The 20,195-nt window shown below is 43.6% G+C and overlaps 1 protein-coding gene across 2 annotated transcripts; it reads right to left on the bottom strand.

Annotated features, from left to right (window-relative positions):
- Positions 1–236: 236 nt before the first annotated feature.
- Positions 237–19,981, bottom strand: POPDC2 (popeye domain containing 2). Of its 2 annotated transcripts, none has more exons than XM_033089271.1 (4): positions 19,090–19,981; positions 14,788–14,896; positions 9,235–9,782; positions 237–3,310 (listed from the first exon to the last, which is right to left on the bottom strand). In XM_033089271.1, exons 1-3 carry the CDS (start codon positions 19,578–19,580, stop codon positions 9,276–9,278), a joined length of 1,107 nt encoding a protein of 368 aa, XP_032945162.1. In that variant the 5' UTR covers positions 19,581–19,981; the 3' UTR covers positions 237–3,310; positions 9,235–9,275. The 2 variants fall into 2 exon arrangements, with proteins under 2 accessions (XP_032945162.1, XP_032945169.1); XM_033089278.1 differs by having other exon boundaries at positions 238–3,310; positions 9,374–9,782.
- Positions 19,982–20,195: the final 214 nt, after the last annotated feature.

Genomic DNA, 20,195 nt, shown 5'->3' on the forward strand with positions numbered 1-20,195 from the left:
GCTTCTGTGAATACAGGTGTGCAAATATCTGTTAAAGACTTTTTTTAAAAACCTAGATAAATGTGCTTTGAAAAGAACTGCTGACTTGCTGATTCACTCTCCACTGTAAAGGCAATTTCTCCGTTTGGCCCAAGTCACCCAGGTGACCGGCAAAGAGAGCTTTGGCCTTTGTCCAGGGTGTGGAAATGCAACCAAAGGGACAGGTGATACAATGTGAATACTGTTAACCTAAAAATAAAAGCCAAAGTGACAGGCAACAAGCATTTATTTGAGATCCAAAAGAATAGCTATTCGGGAAGCAGTGATTCAGGCAGAAACCCAAATAGTGTTTCAATGAGGAAATGAAGGCAAGAAGTATTTATGATAAAAGGAAGGGGGAAAATTACATGAATGGAAGCAAAGAATTTCTGTAAATGCAGATAAGCTCAAATAGTGATGCTAATTCTAAAGAGTGTCTTTAATTTTTAGTTTCGTAGTCATTCCAATTTTAGTATATGTGCTGCCGAAGCGAGCACGAGTTTGGTAGTCATAATGTCTGCTTTCTTACTGTGTTTCCAAACAGTTGTTTGGGATCCGATGTTGTTTTAGACCCAGTCCAAATGTCATTTTGCCCAGTCCTAACATTCCAAAGTCTTGAAGAGTCAGGTGTGCAGAGTTCAGTTCAGTTCCTTGGGATGGCAGCTCTGACTCCATTTTAAAGTGGCTCCATTTATATTCTTTTGCACAATACTCACATACATGCTTTATGTTCTGCACTGGCCACCATAGTCAGTAGGAGAATGACATGCCTGAAGAACCAAGATGTTCCCCAATAGGCAGGCGTGGAGCTCTTTTTTATTTTTTCAAAACCCAAACCCCTCTTTTCTTTACCCCCTCCCTTTACTCCACCTGGGTTCCCAGCAAGGCAGTCTTACCCTGAGCTATATCAGCCTGCATGTCCCATTCCTTAGGCTTCATGTTTGTCAGCCTGTGAGACATTGCTCAGCACACCGTTCTTCCTTAGCTTTCCCTGCTGCTTGTTGTTTCAAAGGGCATGTAAATTATATTATGCTTCTGTGGTCAAGATGATGTTCTTTCATGCAAGTTGGCGTTGCACGGAGGTGACCTGCTGTTTTCCCCATCTTCATACTTTCAGTTTTGCTTTCAGGCATGACCTTGTGTTGCTTTGGTCAATATATGCACACTTGAAAGAGCTTTCAGACTCTTACATTTTATTTCGGTTTCCATCAGAAAATTTAGATATTACCATAAATGGAAAACCAGTTTCCCTTTTCATATGTTAATCCTAAAAATAAGTACCATGAGAACACTGTTTAAACTTTCAACTGGATGTTGTGGCTCGCTGAAGGCTCAATGCCCTAGGCCTGTCTTGTTCTTATTAAGAAGGGAAGATTAGCAAGTATGAGAGAGATGTCAGAAACTTATCAATACCAGAGACTTTCTTCTCTATGTAAGCAGTGGGTTGAAAGACAAAACATGAATACCAATCTCCCCATGTAATGCCTTAAAACCACCTTGCTCAATGTGGGGTACACCGCCCACACTTTGGGAAACCTGGCTTTAGGTCGGTGGGATACGTGTAGGGATAGGAAAAAGGGAGATGCTAACAAGAAACTCTGCTCGATGGCAGAGCAAAGGCAGAGTTTGGGTGTCACATCCACGTCACTCGCGACCTCTGCTGAGATCTTTTTATGAGCAGAGACTATTACAGAAGTAATTCAATAGATTCACCACCATGCGTAAGACATTGTGCTAAGTATTCCAGGAAAGAAGGAAAAATAATGAACAAGAGACTCAGCTCCTGCCCTCAAGTGGCAGGACCAGTAGGATTTCCAGAGCCTTCTTCCCTCGGTTCTCTCTAATCCGAAGATGTTCAGTTCGTACCACAGCCCAGGACTGGGCTCAGTGTCCCAGGTGACAGACAGCCGTAGCCCCACAGAGCACATAGCAGGAGGACATTTTCACTTGTTCTTCATTGTCATTCTCCACTAATCCAGCCCAAGAGTCAGTTGAGATTAACTACAACTCTTTTAAAAAGCTATATTCTTCTTAATCCAGCTTGAAATCTTTCTTGGGGAGTTGATTTTTGTTTGAACGTGATTTAACTTTCCATGTAACCCGATTTTATTACATATTATTGTTGTAGTCTCTCCAAGTTGTCAGGAATTTTCCATATCCTGATTTTATCCTCAAGAATATTGATCTCTCCCTCCAAGCTTTATGTAATTTTTATATTATTTACATTTTATTACATATATAATATATATGTATATTTATATATGACACTTTTATAGACTCCTTTTCTACATCTATAGCCAAGAACTTGAACGGAGAAGAAGGTCAAGGGTGGAGTCCTACCTTCAGAAACATCCTTAAGATTAATCAGTGCTCTGCGGATGAACCTTCATATACATTCCTAACGCATGTTAATCTTGACTACTTACATATTATGAGAAAAGTTTCAATACTTTATATTTATAATGACCCCCTGATTTAAGACAGAATATGATTAATTTAACTTTAGCATGACTTGATTCCCAGGAACCCATGCAGGCTCCTAGGAATTGCTACTTTATTTCCTAAGTATATACAAGCCACAGTTTTAATAATTTGTTCCTGGACTTTGCTGGGAATCAGCATCAGACTTCCTGATCTCTAATTTCAGGAATCTCTGCTTTCTCTTTTTGGTTGGTGGAGCAAATGTACTCACCAGCTCCTAACTCTCTTCTCTTTGGGATTATTTCGTAATTATTGAACAAAGACCCCCGTCATCCCACAAGGTCTTTCTAAAGCGTGACTGTGATTCAGGGTCTGGGTATCAGGATTCATTTAAAGCAGATTGGTGATTTCTTCTCAATCTTGGCCTTCATATTAATTCCTCCCACCAAATCCACCCCACCTTACTATGTATATTTTAAAAATTACAAAAGTAATACATGTTCATTGTAACAAGTCAAACTATAGACTTATAGTTGCCATAGCCCTGAGGTAATCCATGTTAACAGCTTGGTGTATGTCCTTCCACACATTTCTCCAAGTTAATACAAATATATATATACATGAAATGGGTTTTTGACAAAAGTGAAATCATAGCACACATATAACTCTACAATTTTCATTTGTCATTTAACAATATATCATGAATAGCCTTCCTGGTGCTATACATACATTGAATTTATTCACTGGATGTTTAATATTCCACAGTATGGATGGTCCACTGATCCTCAAAGTTCAGGAGTGTGGACTGGAGCCAAGGGGGCCTGTCCCATCGACGTAACTTGAGAACCGCTCTGGGGAGGAGTTCTAGAAGCTGTGGAAAGAAAACAAGGGAGGATTTCAGCACTATGGCTCCCGATAGCTTGCCTAACTTCACAGAGTTCTCTTATTTATTATTATTATTTTTTACCTCTACCAATTCCCAATGTTTTCACTGTATCCAGTGCCTAACACCATTTGGGGCAGTGTATCTTTGAATCATTTCATTCTAGAGTTTTAGGATAAGTCACCTCTGAAGTTATATAGTTCAATCCTTGCATTTTATAGGCAAAGAGACCAGGAGATCAACTTCTGTTGCTTCCTATGAAGAATCTATAGAACTCTACTTCTTATTTAACATTACTGAATGAGTTTTTCAAAACACTGTATAGAAAAGTGGTGAGCTTTATAAGACCCCTGTTTTTTATGTTTACAAAGCTAGGGGTAGGTAAACGAGGCCTGTAATACTTAAGAATAACGTGGGAGTGAGAACGGTTACAGGCTGCTGGGAGCCACAGGGCAGGGGCGAGCTGCTGTCTCTAATTACCTGACTGAATGTGGAGGTTTGGCAGGTCGAAGGTGTTACCACCCTCTAGGGACCCAGAACCTGAGATCCCAGGGCATCTCCTGCCATGCCACCTTCAAGGGCAAGTTTTCTGCCCCAAGAATCTTAATAGGTTCTGTGAGAAAAATGCTGTTTAACAACACTGACAGCTTCCAAAGGACCTTACAGCCACTTGAGAGGGAAAGAGACTGAATCTAGTGTGGTGATCTGTCTCCTCTTGAGCAAATAAAGGAAAACAGATGAAGGTCTGGCCATGGCTTACTTATTCGGGGGTGAGGAGCTAGTGTGGGTTTTCTTTGGGCCTACACATTTTTGCTGTTCCTTTTGTTGTCAGGGGATCCTGCCAATTGCCACCTTCCCTGGAAAGCTAGACTGAGGAAAATAAAAGGGGAAACATGTACCTCTGACAAGGAGAGAGAGAGAGAGAGAGAGAGAGAGAGAGAGAGACAGAGAGACAGAGAGACAGAGAGAGAGAGATTGCTAAATAATTCTACACACATATAAAATAAATACCTTATACATTAAACTAGTGCTTTGCAACTTACAAACTGCCTTTATATATTTTATCTCAATTACTCCCCACACAGAAACCTGGTAAGGTAGACAGAGGCGGCGTGTTTACCTATTAGTAGGTATTCATTCCTTATTAGAGTATTAGGCCTGTTCTGCAGGTGAGGAGCTGTTCTTGATGGTGGTTGAGGGGCAGGACTACAGTCAGATCTCAGAATCATAGAATCAGCATCACAGAGTTAGGAAGCACCTTAATTGCAAAGGCCTAAGGCATCCTTCTCTCAAGCCTGAATCACTTTTAAAAATCTCTAAGATGACTTCTTCTGGTCCCTGCCTGAACTCTTCTAATGACAAGTAACTCACCACTCTGTAAGGCAATCCATTATAACGACTGAGCTGAAATTCTTCTTATAGCTTTCAGCCTTTAATGCACTTCTGTTCTAAAGAACTATACCACATTAAGGCTAATTCTAACTTCCATCTTTTTAAAATTTGAAGATACTGTGGGGTGGCTGGGTGGCTCAATTTGTTAGAGCACGAGCTCTGAACAATGGGCTAGCTCTGAACAGGGTTGCCAGTTCGATTCCCACATAGGCCAGTGAGCTGTGCCCTCCACAACTACACTGAAGACAGAGAGCTGCAGCTGAGCTTCCGGAGGGGCAGCTGGAGGGCTCAGTCGGTGAGAGCGCAAGCTCTCAACAAGGTTGCCAGTTCAATTCCCTCATGGGATGGTGGGCTGCACCCCCTGCAACTAAAGATGGAAAATGGCAACTGGACTTGGAGCTGAGCTGCGCCCTCCACAACTAGACTGAAGGACAACGACTTGGAGCTGATAGGCCCTGGAAAAACACACTGTTCCCTAATATTCCCCAATAAAATTTATAAAAAAAAATTTTTTGAAGATACCGTGTTTTCCCGAAAATAAGACCTAGCCGGACCATCAGCTCTAATGCGTCTTTTGGAGCAAAAATTAATAAAAGACCCGATATTATATTATATTATATTATACCCGGTATTATATTATATTATATTATATTATATTATAGACCCAGTCTTACATTACATTATATTATATTATACCCAGTCTTATATTATATTAAAATAAGACCGGGTCTTATATTAATTTTTGCTCCAAAAGATGCATTAGAGCTGATGGTCAGGCTAGGTCTTATTTTCAGGAAAACACGGTATTACTCTTGCCCATCTCTTGCAGATTAAGCATCTTCAATTCTTTCAACTTTTACTCATGATTATTCATGATGTGATTACCTGGCACAATGCCTGAAATATATAGTAGATACTCAGTAAATGTTTGTTGAATTAGTTCTCTGGCCCTTGGTACTACCGTGTTTCCCCGAAAATAAGACCTAACTAGAAAATAAGCACTAGCATGATTTGCAGGATGCTCGTAATATAAAATAAGCCCTAATGAGTCTTTTGGAGCAAAAATTAATATAAGACCCAGTCTTATTTTCAGGGAAATACGGTAGGGCTTATTTTATATTACGAGCATCCTGAAAAATCATGCTAGGGCTTATTTTCCGGTTAGGTCTTATTTTCGGGAAAACACGGTATGTCCTGTTTCTGACTTCTTTCCCTAACCACTATTAGCTTCCATGTTGTAATCTTTTATTTATTTGTTTATTTAAAAAATAGAGAGAAACAATATAGAGTTTTTACTTTCAACCACAGTTTTCAGAACAAATTAAACGCATAATCAAAATTGGCCAAATTTCAGACAGCTTTCAATTACTTTGTGGTAGTGGACTCATTATCTGACTTGACTGACCACTTCAGAGGTGCATTCATTGAGCAGCTCCTATAAGGAAGACACAAAAAGGAACACTGTGGAGAGTGTCCATAGAATAAAATGGGAAACTTCTCATGACGGCAGGGTTAATGTGGGGTCTAGCTGTACGACCTGCATGAATACATTACCCATCAGTACTGCTTTATTTGTTAAAAGAAGTAGCCCTCATTTGTAGTTCAGTTCTGGGCACCTCAAGACTAAACAGTGTACTCTCTTCAAAAAAGAGCTGCAGTGGAAGCTCTATTTTTAGTGGGTGTTAAATTGGATTGGCATGAGGGACAAGCACTGGTGTCAGTATAATGAAGCTGTGTCATTTTCAATGATGCAGAATTCAGCCAGCTTCCTGCCTCTTATCTAAGTGCTATGCCGGGATGAATAGCAATGAGCTTACAAGTTGGGTAACCAAAGAGCCAAGGAATAGATGGTGGTGAATCGTGCTTTACTTCATAAAGGAAACAACAGTGAATTGCTACCAATCGCAAGGGACTATGCTTATTATCATAGTAATAACCCTAGAAGGAGTTTGATGGCAAATAAGTCAAACCAAACACCCAAAAACACCATTCCAGGAAGGGATCGCTGGCTTAAATTATCCCATTATCACAGACCAAATTGAAAAGCACCTGAAATTTGGCAAATGTGATCATGTTTTCAAGTTGTTCTGAAAACTCTGCGGTTTGGAAGTAAATAATATATTTTTTCTTTTCTATTGCTTAAACAAACAAACATTTAAAAACCTACTGTGTTTCTATTGCACAAACCAGTACTTTCACAAGTGAATTATATTAGCAGTTTTCTCACCTTGAGCGTCAGAAATGACTGAGTTTGGAAAGGAGCATTTCATATGACAATGTTAATGGTGGAGGACCTTGGAGACTGAGCTGTGACCTCCTGTCACATAGAGCAACATCTGCACTGTCATCACATGGTAGGTGACAAACTCTGTTCACAGGTACAGAATGGAGGGAACTTTGAGTCAAGCAGAGCCCATCACCCAGCAGGGAGGAAGACAGTGTGAAGTCACATGAGAAATCATAGGGAAATGTAGCAGAAAGTTCTTGCTGAAAGACACTCCTGCATCCCAGTCCCATTACACCGCCGACTGACTGCTTCCCCTTCCTCCCCTGAACAATCCATCCTTGGCCTTCTCTCAGAAACCCAAGAGGGCCTTTGGGGGCCAATCGGTCCAACACACGCAAATGAAGAACGTGAGGTTCAGTGAGGTTGTGTGGTTTGCAAACAGTAGCAGAAAACAGACACAAAAGCCAGGACTTTGGGCTCCCTGTCTGGGTCTCTTTCTCATTTACCATGCTGCCTGCCTCCTAATATTTGGGGAAACTCATGCCTGACATGTGTAGCCACCCACAGTTGGGAATTTTCATACCTTCCCTTTGAATAGTTTTGTTAATAGGCAGAGTGAGAGGTACTGCTCTTAGAAGAGACAGGATTAAAAACTACATTGGGGGTACAGGATGGTTTAGGAGGAAGAATAGATACAGCATGGCAGGAAAGTGGGAAAAAAGGAAAAGAAGGTAACTGTTAAATACACGAACAATAAAATGGAGAAGATACAGAGGACAAATATAAAGAGGGGAAATTAACTGAGAAGAGGACGCAAAAGACATTTTTCTTTTTAAGAGCAGCAGCTGAGGCAACCAGGGACTGAGCAGAAGGCAGAAAGAAGGAAGAAAGAAAACAACAGATAGAATCAGGAAAAGAGAAGGAAACCAGGAAGGACATGAGAACACTGAGAGCTGCTATGAGTTAAGAGTAGGTGAATTGGAGAAAGAGAGGGATAATCCTCCCATCTGGAAGGGTGCTGGATGAATAGGGAGGTGAAGGTCCCCACAATGGGAAAGGGATGATAAGAGTGGACAATGCAAATGGAGGAGGTCAACAACGTGATGTTGGGCGCTAGATAGATCCTTGGAATGACCCCAGAATTAGCTCACCTATGGTTCTAGGGGCACTGGCACCACAGGACACAATACATTCCACATCTATGAAAACAAACATCTAACCTCTTGTCGCTCACCTCTCTTGCCTGTTTTATCATTTATATTACTTGTGTTTCAAAATATACATTCAGTCATTCACCTCGTGTAGCCTGGAAACCTTCCTCACCATGCTAGTTCCTCAGGAAATTTGTCAGTGCTCCCCGAAGAACAATGGGTCTCTTAGGGCCTGCCCTTCCCCCTTTCCTCTCCTGCCTCCACAAACACTTGGAAATGCCTTCCAAATTGAAAACTGTGGGATGTTCCTCAGGATAAACCAGGCCTCCACCGTGGCTGTGTGGAGTCCCAGAGGAAAATGTCACAGCATGTGACAGCAGTAGGGGGAACATGAAAGCAATTTCCCAGAACTCCTCAGTACAGCCTTTCTTGTAAACTCATCTGATCTATGGGGGAAATCCTGCATGTACCACTAGGCCCACCCAGATTCGTGCCCACTCCACCTCACACAGGTGTGCTTTGCCGGGAAAACCAGACCACTGTATACCCATCCAATGACAGTAACATTCAGTCAGAGCAGCATTCAGTTCTCTGCCTGAACCATCAGTACTCTCCACTGGGTGTGAGGAGAGCAAGGTGGGGACCTTTTCCTCCCAGGGTTATTAGCCTGTGTCACAAGCCTCTCTGAAATACGCACTTTTAACAAGTAATTGCACAATTCAGGCTAAATAACAACTGTTTTCCAGAGCTGACTTTATGTCAGGAAGAACCAATTGGAAGTAGAATCATGCCAGCTTTGTTTTCCCCTTTAAAACGCATGCCACAAATAAAATCCCCTTTAGCACAAACTGTGGCCTTAGCTATTAGTTCAGTCTTGCAAAACATTTAGCAACCTGTCTGCTTGCTCAAAATGTCAACCAGCCCACTTTCCAAAATGCAATCACACTTAAGAAGGAATGCGTTTGAAAACCCCCTCATGCCTCGCATGCACCTGCAGTGAGTTGCTATCAAGGTTTGATTAGTGCCACTTTCTGGGCGTCCTCTGAGAGGACAGGCTCCATGAAAATTTTTTCTGTCCTTACAAGCTGAGTTAAGGCCACCTGTGGGCAGGAAGGTGTGGCCGAGGCCCTCTGAGTACTTACACGGGATCCTGAGCGTGGCCGCGCCCATATTAGTTCTCCCCTCACCTCATGTATTCCCCATCACTCCTATAATCCATGAGCGATTCTGATCCTGACACCTCCTCAAAATCCTCCAGCACCAGACTGCTGGAGTCCTCACCCAGGATGCCGCTGTCGGGCCGGGACATTCTGGCCCGGGAAGGAGGTGCAGGAGGGTCAGCGGCAGCTGGAGTGGGAGAGGAAGGGGGCGCTGGCCGGACACTTGTGGGCGTGGCGCGAGGTGGGGCCCCAGCTGCCTCCTGGACGTCCTCATCCTCTTCGGTGGACTCCGGCCCTGGATCTGGGGCAGCTGGACCCAGGACGTGGTAGAGGCTGGGTAGACGGATGTCAAAGCGCAGCCCAAACTTAGCGAAGAGCTTGTCATTGAGGCCGTAGAGTTTCTCCGAGATGTCATAGCCCAGCAGGGCCGAGAAGAGGCGGGAGATGTATCGCTCTTTGGCCAGAAGAAGGTGGAGACTTTTTCGGGGCCAGGAAATGTAGCTGCATGCGGTCTCGGCAGTCAGAGTGACCTGAGAGGGGTCACGAGCGGAGAGTGAAGGTTTAAACTTAAAAAATGTGTCCATGTTTAGCAGAGAGAAACATACAGTTACTTGACAAAAGGCTGCACTTATATTGAAGAAGCTGTGGGAGTTCCCCCTGCACCCCCATAGCCTTGCCTGGAGGAGGTCCAGCAATGACTAACTTGTGTGCACTGATGTGTGTGTGTGTGTGTGTGGGGGGGTCCTTGTCAGGAGCCCTGGGATCAGCCATTCACTCACTGAGCCCTCATACTTTGGAGCCTCAGTTTCCACATCTGGTCTCCTCATTTCATAATCTATGGTCCAATGGCTGATAACACTAATGCGTGCAGAAGGGTCTGACTCTGCTGTGATTTCAAGAGAAAGAAGGTGCCTCCTAGTGCTCTGGTCAGAATCGTGAGGACAGCTTGTTTTAAGAATAAAGACGGATAAGTAGGGATGCAAAAAGAGTAGGAAAGCATTCCAGTTAGAGAAGAGCTTCTGATCCGATACGTCAAACTCCAGCAAGTGGACAGAGCACTGGCCTAGCATTCAGGTCCATGAAGTTGCTCTTGACCTGGCCACAAGTAACCAGACAGATCTGATTAACGTCAGAAAAAAGCCATTCAGGAAGAGGAACTCTTCAGAGCACAAAGTCGAAGGGCACCCCACACCCCATTGATTTAGTCATCTAGGAATTTCTGAGCACTCTATGTGCCCATGATGCAAAGCTCAGTTATACCGGCAGGGTAAATAATGTGTGCCCAGCACCCAGTGGACGCTTGATAAGTCCTTGTTAAAACAATGATGAGTGGTAAAGCTAGAGTTAAAATGGAAACATGCTTAAGATAGTAAAGGAAAAGGGTATAGAATCACACAATTTTTGATCATCTAATTGGCCAAAATACTTGTGAAGTGAGATGGGCAGCAGAGTTCATGATGAAGATTTGAGAATGGAGACAGTGGAAATGATGATGATGATGAAAGCAGCTAATACTTACTGAGAGGTGACTCAATTGCCAGGCATGTGTTCTTTATGTGGATTATCTAATTAAAGGTAGAGTGGACTTTACAAACATTCTTTGTTAGAGATTTTATATAATCCTTTTAGTTCCTGTGTTACCGACCAGATCTCCCACGATTCTCCTCTCCCTTCCCTTCCCCTCTGCCATAACCCTCATCCATTTTCTTCACTCATGTCCTCCTCTCCACATCTCCCTGCCTAATCAGCAGCACTGAAGACAAGGCTTTAAATCACCTCATCAAGGCCAGAAGCTAGTTTAAAGCTCCATCTTACCCCTTTACCAGCTGCATGACATCAGACAAATTACTTTATCTGTCTGAGTATGTTGCATCATGAGAAAGAATTATGAAAGTAGTAAGGACACACAATCTGTCCGTTACTAACAGTTTAGCAAGTGGTGGTCACTCTCTGCCATACCTGGTACTTCAGAGGCGCGTACTAACATTTCCCAAACAACACATCAGAGTCCCGAACATGAGGCGGGTGTGTGTAAGAGCTAATCTGGACATAAAAAACATCCTTAGAGCTGAGCAGAAAGACCACAGGCATTCTTCCATCTCAAAACAAATCAAAATAAAAAGTGAGAATCCTTTTCTTCACCTCACTTCCTTGGCTAGCTATCACTCCATCAGTTTGCTCTCCTTTTCAGCAAAACGCCATGAAAACGTTGTGTCTACTTGCTACCTCCAACTCCTTTCCTCTCTCCCTCTGTTAAACCGGGAAGGGGTTGCCCCTAGCAGTCCACAAACGCTGTCCCTGGTAAGGTCACCAGTGACCTCTAAGGAACAGCGTCAGTTTTCATGGTGTTTAATCCTGTGACCACTCCCTCCTCTTTAATACATTTTCTTTACTTGGTTCCCAGGATACAATACTCTCCTGGTACAATCTCCTAATTACTCCTTTTCAGCTTCCTTTGCTGCTTCCTCTTTTTCTCTCCAACTTCTAGACACTAGAATATCCCAGGGCTTGGTTCTTGAAGTCCCTCCTCTGTCTAAACTCACTCACGTGCTGATCTCATCCAACCCAATGACTTTAAATATTATCTGTCTGCCAACAACTCCCAAATTTATGTCTCAAGCTTAGGCCTCACTCCTTACTTCCAGACACGCAAATACCTTAACTGCTTGTGTAGCACCTCCATTTGAATGTCCATAGATGAAGCAAATCTAATATATCCCAAATTGAACTTCCTCTCTTCCCCCCAAACCGACTCTACCGACAGCCTTTCTCATCTCAGCTGATGGCAGCTTCATCCTTCCAGTTGCTCAGGGCAAAAGCCTGAGAGTTTTCCTTGATCCTCTTTCTGTCACACACTCCATCCAATGTATTGGGAAATCACTTTGGCTCTATCTAGAAAATATATGCACTGGTTCTACATGATGTGGCTTCTTGTCATCTCTCTGGTTTCCTCAACTGCTATTCTGTCCCCACCCTCTCTCTGTCCCAGCCACACTGGCCTCCTTTCTGTGCCTCAAACATGCTAGCCCCTCCCACCACCGGGACTTTGCACTGGCTCTTCCCTCTCTCTGATATGCTCTTCCCCAGATATTCACAGAGCTCACACTGACAATTCCTCAAATGTCACCTGCTCTCCAAAGACATCCATGACCCAATTTAAAACTGCAACTTTATCTCCTTTACACTATTCTATTTTTTAAAATAGCAGTTATGATATTTTAACATATTACATTATTTACTTATTCATTATGTCTATGGCTTATTTTTTGTCTCTCCTACTAAAATGTAAATTGCCTGAAGGCAGGGATCTTCATCAGTTCTGTTCACTGATATATTCCAAGCACCTTTAACAGTACCTGGCAAATAAATATTACTGAAGTGAATGACTGAATCAAGTGAAGACCATCCATTCTGTATGTTGTTAAACAACCTAGTGTCACTTTCTCATGTCCTGTATATAAAATCCTTCCCCAAATGTCTTTAGTAAACCTGTTTATTGACTGGTTCCCACATACATAGTATGTACATGTCTGTATGTTTGACAAGCTTTTTCTTTAATTCTCGCCTCAGTTTGATTGAATGGATTAAATGAGATTACATATGTAAAGCAGACTTAGGTACAGTAAAATTGAGAAGTGTAATGGAATGTTGAGTCATTTGTGGTAAACACAATAAGAATTATGATTCAAGCAGTCACTGCAGATTGCCCTTAGTCAACAAAGACTACGTAATTGCAAAAGGCAAGGACAAGATGAACTATAACTCATGACACTTGACATTTGCAAAGAGGAAATGGGACTTTTCACAGCCAATAGCAAAAGTGTGGATCTCATTGCTCCCAAATGAAGTGCACACTAAAAATATAAATGGTGGGAATATGACAGTACCTACATTCCAGGCTGAGAGGCCATCTCAGGTTATAGCCCTTCCTTTCGAGCATAACTTAGGGGAGGACACCCAGCTTACCCACCACCTGTTCCTCAATGTCACTGTCAGAAACAGAGCCTGGGCCTGCTGTCTCAGGATCTGAATCAGAGCTCCTGGAGGTTCTTATGGCCCTGGGACTGGTAGATTGGTTGGAGAGGGGTGTGTGTGTGTGTGTGTGTGTGTGTGTGTGTGTGTGTGTTAAGATAGGAACTTGATCAGAGGGAGTCTATGGCTGGTGGTCCTGGCAGTGGGATCAGAATTGCCTCTCAGCCTATGTCCTCACAGAGCCAAAAGTCAGGGTGGAACAGAAGCAGGCCCAGCCAGATGGCACTGCGTGGCATGTGTCTATTCTGGGGTTGGCTCATATGCTAGCCTGAGGAACTCCCTTCCTGATAGAAGAGAGAGGTAGGAGACAGATGGAACCCAGTACTGATGAACTATCTGGACAGGAGAGCCCCTGTAACAGTGTCTGTGTGTGTGTGTAAACTCTACTCTCCTGGGGATCCTCCCATTTTAAAAAAGAACAAAAATAGTAGAGCCAGGCAAGTTGGCTTTGCCATTTTCTAGATCAAGACCTTGGGCAAATTACTTGATGTTTTTGAGCCACGGTTTTCTCATCTGCAAAATGGGGTAGTAATAATGTCCAACCGAGAGGATCATTATGAGAATCAATAAGACAATATAATATGTAGTTCTTGCCACATGTTAGCCATTCAGTAAGTGAGAACTACAAAGAAGGTAGCTGAAGCCTGAAGGATTGGCAGGGGAGACAACTGGGGTCGAGCAGCCAGGCTCCCACCTTGGAGTGTGTATGTGAATGCCCAGTGGAGTCCTCTGAGACACCAACTGCCCATTGCCTAGCCAGTTCAGCCAACCTTTATTATACATCTACTATATTCAAGGTACTGTCCTTTGGAGCCTGGAGATAGAGAGAAAGAGAAGCCCAGATTTCTATCTCAAAGAGTTCATTGTGTGGAAGACAGAAAGAAAACCAGATCATCAGAGCAGAGACCAATATGTGCACCAGTCAGCATAAGTAGAAGGAACAGAAAAGGCACACAGGCAGGAATAATAAGCTGTGAGGAAGCTGGAAAGACCAATCTGGGCAGGCTTCAGAGGAAGTGAGATGCCATAGCTTCATCTAGAACAGGGAAATATATTTCTGATGGAAGGGACAGCAGGGCCACGGCATGGCTATTGCAAAACAATGTGTTGTGTTTAGAGAAATAGTACTGGTTCAGTATGGCTGATATGAGCAAAAGGTGTGGGGGGGAGGGGCTGGAGATATGGCTGGATATCACTAAAGGTCTTAAGTTACTCTCTAAGGAGTGTATGAGTTTTTACCTTGTAGTCACTGAAGTCTTCTGGAAGAGTTTTGGGCATAGAAGAGTCATGGCCCACTAATCAGGGGTTAGTACCTCCCTACTCCACCCCACCTGTTCCAGGAGCCCAGGCATTCTTTCCACAGAAGGAGAGTGCTCCCCCCATAGCATCACATCGGTAGTGGTTCCAAGGACAGAATCTCAGAGAGGAAAGATGGAGGTGGGGGGATATTGCTCAGTTACAGTGGGATGGGCTGGGGGTTACCGCCATGGTGCTCCCTGTTACCTGGAACACCCCCTCCTCAGAGGGCTGCAGCGATTCCCACTCAGGAGAGTCCATGAACTGGTAAGGAAAGATGTAGTGCAGAAACTGCCCATCCTGGCTCACACGAACCCTGGGAAAGGGAGAGAAGAGACCGTGTGGGAAAAGGGGGATGGCTACCCAAGTCCTCTTCAAAGTCCAAATGACATATTAAAAAATGGAAAATGATTAGCATCCAGTATGGACTTTTCCCTCTTTTCCCCAGAAAACTCAAAGTTTTAGCTTCAACCTCTCTTCTAAAGTGAGTTATACCAGGGAAGAAGGGATCTCTATCTGGCCAAGGTCTCAGATACAAAGATCTCCAAGATTCATCCTGTCTGTTTGGAAGGAGCTATTGTTCCATCTTTTTGGGAGCTTTATTGTACTACATACAGTACCTCCTGTGTTCCTGGAGGTCTGGAAATCCAGAGATGTGATCCTAGCTTTTGAGGATTTCACTATTTAGTGGAAGTCACAGGCCCATAAATAATTGGCTGCAAGTCAATGTGTGCTATTGTGGAACAGAATAGAGGAGGGACAGCAATTAGTTCTCTTCAAGCAGCAGAGTTCTCAAAGATGATGTTTCAGCTGTTTTGAAAGATCAATAGGAAACTGAAAAGCAAATCAGAATGGAGATGGATGGACAACTGGGAAATCCAGTGTGCAGTCTGTTTTCCAATATCTACTTTTTCCCTTCCAACATACAACTAGTTTTAGCCGGGTTCATGGCTGCCCAGCTGGACTACATTTCCCTACCTCCCTTGCAGCTAGGTACAGCTATGTGATTAAGTTCTGGCCAATAGGATATTAGTACTCCAACTCCGGCTCCTAATGAATGCCTAGTTATATATGTGTGCATACAAATTCCTAAAGATCATCATCAATTAATAAGCTATTGCCTATTATCTGACAACCTAAAGATGGAAGACAGAAAGGAATGTAGATCTCAAGCCAAGGATATGGTGTCAGCCCATAATCTCTGATGGCAGGAACATACTTGCTCCTACAAGACCAGGTAATATATATATTTAGATAGCCAGGCAGAACTTCTCTGAGTAATAAAAGGATACAAGAGAAAATGAAGTGCCATGGTCTCCTGCCTCATGGAGCACCTCGTTTGTTCCTGTAAGTTTGGAAATGCAGAGACGGGTATGATGTGATCCTTGCCTCTAAGGATTTCACAATTTAGTGGAAGTCACAGGCACATAAATAATCAGCTGCAAGTTAGTGTGTGTTATTGTGGAATAGCATGTCTTCACATATTCTGTTCCTTCTAGATGGACTTCTTCCCAAGCCCCACCTTCTCCTCAGGTCTCAGCTTAAACACTCCCTCTTCCAGGAAGTCTTGTCGGACGTCCCCAGAAAAGTTAGATTCTACTGGTTACGCATTCTCATTGCCCTTTGCAACTCTCCTTGGAAATATTGTGTCTATTATTCACCACTATGTCAAACATTAATTGTTGACTTTCTTGATAGACTGTAAGATCCATGAGTATAATGACAATATTTTACATACAGAGGGTGCCAAAAAATGTACACACATTTTAAGAAAGGGAAAAACTGTATTAAAATTGTAATGCTCAATATATACCAATAAAAAAAGATGAATACAAGTCACGGTTGACTTCTGCAGTTACAAGAGGTACTCAAAGTGGTTACCATCAGTGTAATTTTAATACAGCTCTTTCCTTTTTGAAAATGTGTATACATTTCTTTGGCACCCTCTATATTTTAACACTGAATCCCTAGTCCCTAGCACTCTTAATAAATATTTTTGGAAGAGGGGAAGGAAGAAAGGAAGGGAGGGAGGGAAGAGAGGGTCAGAAGGATGGAGGAAAGAAGGAATGAAAGATTGAACAAATTGACTCACTTATGCCACCATAAAAGAGGACCAAAATTTCAAGAAAAAGCTTTTCGAATAAAGGAAGAAAGACAACTGGAGAGACTGAGGCTGCTGCAGCATACATTAGATCCTCACATCATCTCCTGAAGCAAGGAATCTCGCCACTCGAGTAAGCCACCAAGGAGTGCCATTTCAGAGCATGAGTAACATCTGATGAGCTGGCATGGCTCCTGGAAGCTATTTAAATTGGTATACTATGTGAGTCTCTTCTTCCTTCTTGATCTCCTGGATGGACAAGCAATTTCCTCCTATGTGAATAGCTTAGACAGTTAGTTGCCTGCTCAGGAGGCAGTGTATGATGTCTAATAGTAAGCACAGCTTAACAGGCACCCTTTGATAAACTTTGAGGAAGTCACTCCTGAGTTCTTTATTAGAATAAAACAAAAAGGATATCTGAAGTTTCAGCAAAGGGCTCCAGATGAGAGTCTGCACATGAGGGAGGAGAGCTGCACAAGAAGCCCCCACTTCCCGGCAAGGGGTTTTTGTCTGCTGCTTCGAGGTGTTCGGTACCTCACTATAACCAGCCAAATGTACACTGATTCTCCTTTAAAACTGGAGCCTGGTCATGGACCAGAAGCTATAACTTAGCAAAGTTGAAACAGGATGACATTGAAAGATAACAAAACAAAAACTTACTCCAAACCTTGAAAAGCAAGAAAAAAAAAATCAAAAGTCTAATTTCTGACTTGGATTTTTGATGCTAGGTATACTCGGAAAAGCCATGCTGAGGGAGCCAGCTGCCCTCTCCCTTTCACAGGGAAGTGGTCTTATACAAGTTCATGGTAAATCTGTCATATAAAAGATACCTGAATCATAACGTATTTCCATACATGAGCACCATACAAGTGGAGTGGACATTTCTCCCACCAGTCTCAATCCCCTCCTTTGAACAGAGGAGCTACAAGGAGCAAGCAAATAATACCATGGGTCTCATGAATGAGTTCGTTTCCTAAATTGTCTTTATTTTAAGCACGGAAGTGTAAGTGGCAAACATGTTGGCAATAGTCATAATGTATTTGTATTTATATGTGTTTTTGTTTACAAATAATTGCATTTGTTTACACTTCAATTCACTCATAATAAAATAAAATTTCTCCCCACAAAAACGTAGTTTTTGCAACCCAGGACCTCTGAGTCCAAACAAAATAAAAATATGTATACATAGCACTTTCAATTCTATACATTAATACATAAATGCAGTACCATCATGATCGTCAAAGTCATTTTTTCCCCCACTGTGTATTTGGCAGTCTTACCTGGTTTCATTCTTCCCCACTTTGGAACAGAGCATTCTGATTATGATTTTATTTTTTTCTACCGCATTCTTTCTTTTGCTCTCGAGAAAGCAGGGCAGGAAATTGAAGACAAAGCTTTTGAAATACTTTGCCAGCCTTCCTCAGAGTCAGCCCAAGTGCACAAGGCTAAGATGTTTACTGTTTGTTGCTCAGCCCCAACATAGAGTCCCTAAGGCACTATTTCAAAGCATCCACAGTTGCCTGCCGAATATGCAGCACAGAGCCCCGCGGTGTTTATTCAGGAGACACAGGCCGATGGCTAGCACTCCACGCAGGCTGACTGAGGATACACTGATCCTGACTAAGACCATTTCTGCTCATGTCTGACTGTCAGCCTTCTTAAAAGGAGTCAGCCAGGTGTCTCCAACAAATCCTCAGAGAGACACGTGTGGGCATCCCTACTCTTCCCTCACTGCCTGGCCCTCAGATTTACAGTATCTGACTTCTTGGCCAGTAAGAAACTCAATAGAGCAACTGGGAATGGAAAAGTAGACAAGGGGAATTCCCTCTCTCTACCTGGGTGTATACAGAACGGCTTTACCACAGAGTCTGTACAGGGTCTCCCCGACATCCCTGATGCCCTGGCAGGGAACAGGGATTACAGGAAACCCCCTCTGTTTTGGCACTGGTCCCTGCATGTAGTTGGCACTTAGCAAATGTCGAATGCATATGGAGGGAACAAATTAATCTTATTGAAATGTTCAGTTTTCCAAAGCTTACAAAGCTATTGCTGCAGCTTAGGCATGACATGCGTCTCTGTGTGTGTGTGTGTGTGTGTGTGTGTGTGTCTGTGTGTGTGTGTGTGTTGTGTTGTGTTCATTTCAGACCCAGGCTCAAAAAGTACTCACTGTATACCTCCCAGCTGCAGGGGCACATACAGTCCTCTCGGCCAACGAAGAAAATGCGTCATGATCTAGTTCCTGTGGGAAAATACTAAGAAAGAGGAAGCAAAGCCATGCTTAGAAAAATCCATTTGGTTTGTTTAATTTGCCACATCCTTCCCTCAGTAGGAGGGGACACTCAATGGAAAGGCACTCACTGAGAAGCGTGGGCAGAGGAAGAAGTTCTGAGCAGTGAAGAGGAGCTTACCGGCCAGAGAGCAGCAGGGACAGGCGATTGATGGGCGTCTCGCCCTCCACGGCATAGGTCTGCTCAGTGGCCAGAGTCAAGACCTGCTCCTCGCAGCAGTGAACAATCTCTTTGTACGCCTGCAAGGGCACCTGCAGGGGCAGGTACAGTGTCCTGTAGAGGAGATCGAACTCCTCAGGGAGGGTGTCCTCGTGCAGGCGGAATACCAGATGTGCCAGCTGGAGCAGGCAGGCTGTTGTCAGCAGTAAACTCCAGAGGACAATGTCCAGGCCACAGGCATCAAACCAGCCCCATAGCACACAGCACAGGTAGCCTGTGCCCAGAAAGCCAAAGAGGTAGAAACATCCATATACCCCACTCCCCCCCATGAAGCCCAGGAGCAAGAAGCAGTTCGCCAGATGGTAGACAGCTCCTTCCAGATCCTGCTTCCAGCCAGTGCACACGGGCCCCTGCCAGAGGAGCTGGCCCACCGTACTGCTGTTGGTGCTCATCTTCAGGGCGTCTCAAAGCCCTGCCGGCTCTAACACTGTCCTTACATAGGAAATGCAGGAAGTGGATTAGTCTGTCCTCCCAGGTGTCTTCTCACCTCCGGCTTCTCACCACCCGCTCCACCTTTCCTGAGAGCAATGCTTCCAGCGGCTTTGGTAATGAATGGCAGAACATGGTATACACTTCATGGAGAATTTAAAAACTATTTTTTCCTCTCTCCCTCAGCAAGGCTCTGGCACTCCCGGCAGAGGTCTGGCGAGCTTTCTTGGATCCAGGATACTTAAGCCAGTCTTCACATTTGGCCCTTAGCAGAAAACCAAAGTTGTCCCGAAGAAAGGCTAGGACTAGGCGCCTGAAAATGTCAGCAGTGAAGGATAATAAAGGGGCCACATCCTGCTCTCTGTTGTCCTCAAACAGAATGAGGAGAGCTCAGCACGGGAGGCACACTTGTGTTCTATTTGGAATGCGTTTCTCTTGGCACCGGAAGAAAGGGTGACCCCAGATGGATACCATGTTTGGAATTGGAATCCAAGAGGTACTGGCAGTGAGAAAAAACAGGCCAGGCACACAGACAGGCTGGCAGAGCACTTAACATAGCTCCCCAGAGGACAAGATAA

The sequence above is a fragment of the Rhinolophus ferrumequinum genome, chromosome 2, assembly GCF_004115265.2.
Source record: "Rhinolophus ferrumequinum isolate MPI-CBG mRhiFer1 chromosome 2, mRhiFer1_v1.p, whole genome shotgun sequence".
Lineage (NCBI taxonomy): Eukaryota > Metazoa > Chordata > Mammalia > Chiroptera > Rhinolophidae > Rhinolophus > Rhinolophus ferrumequinum.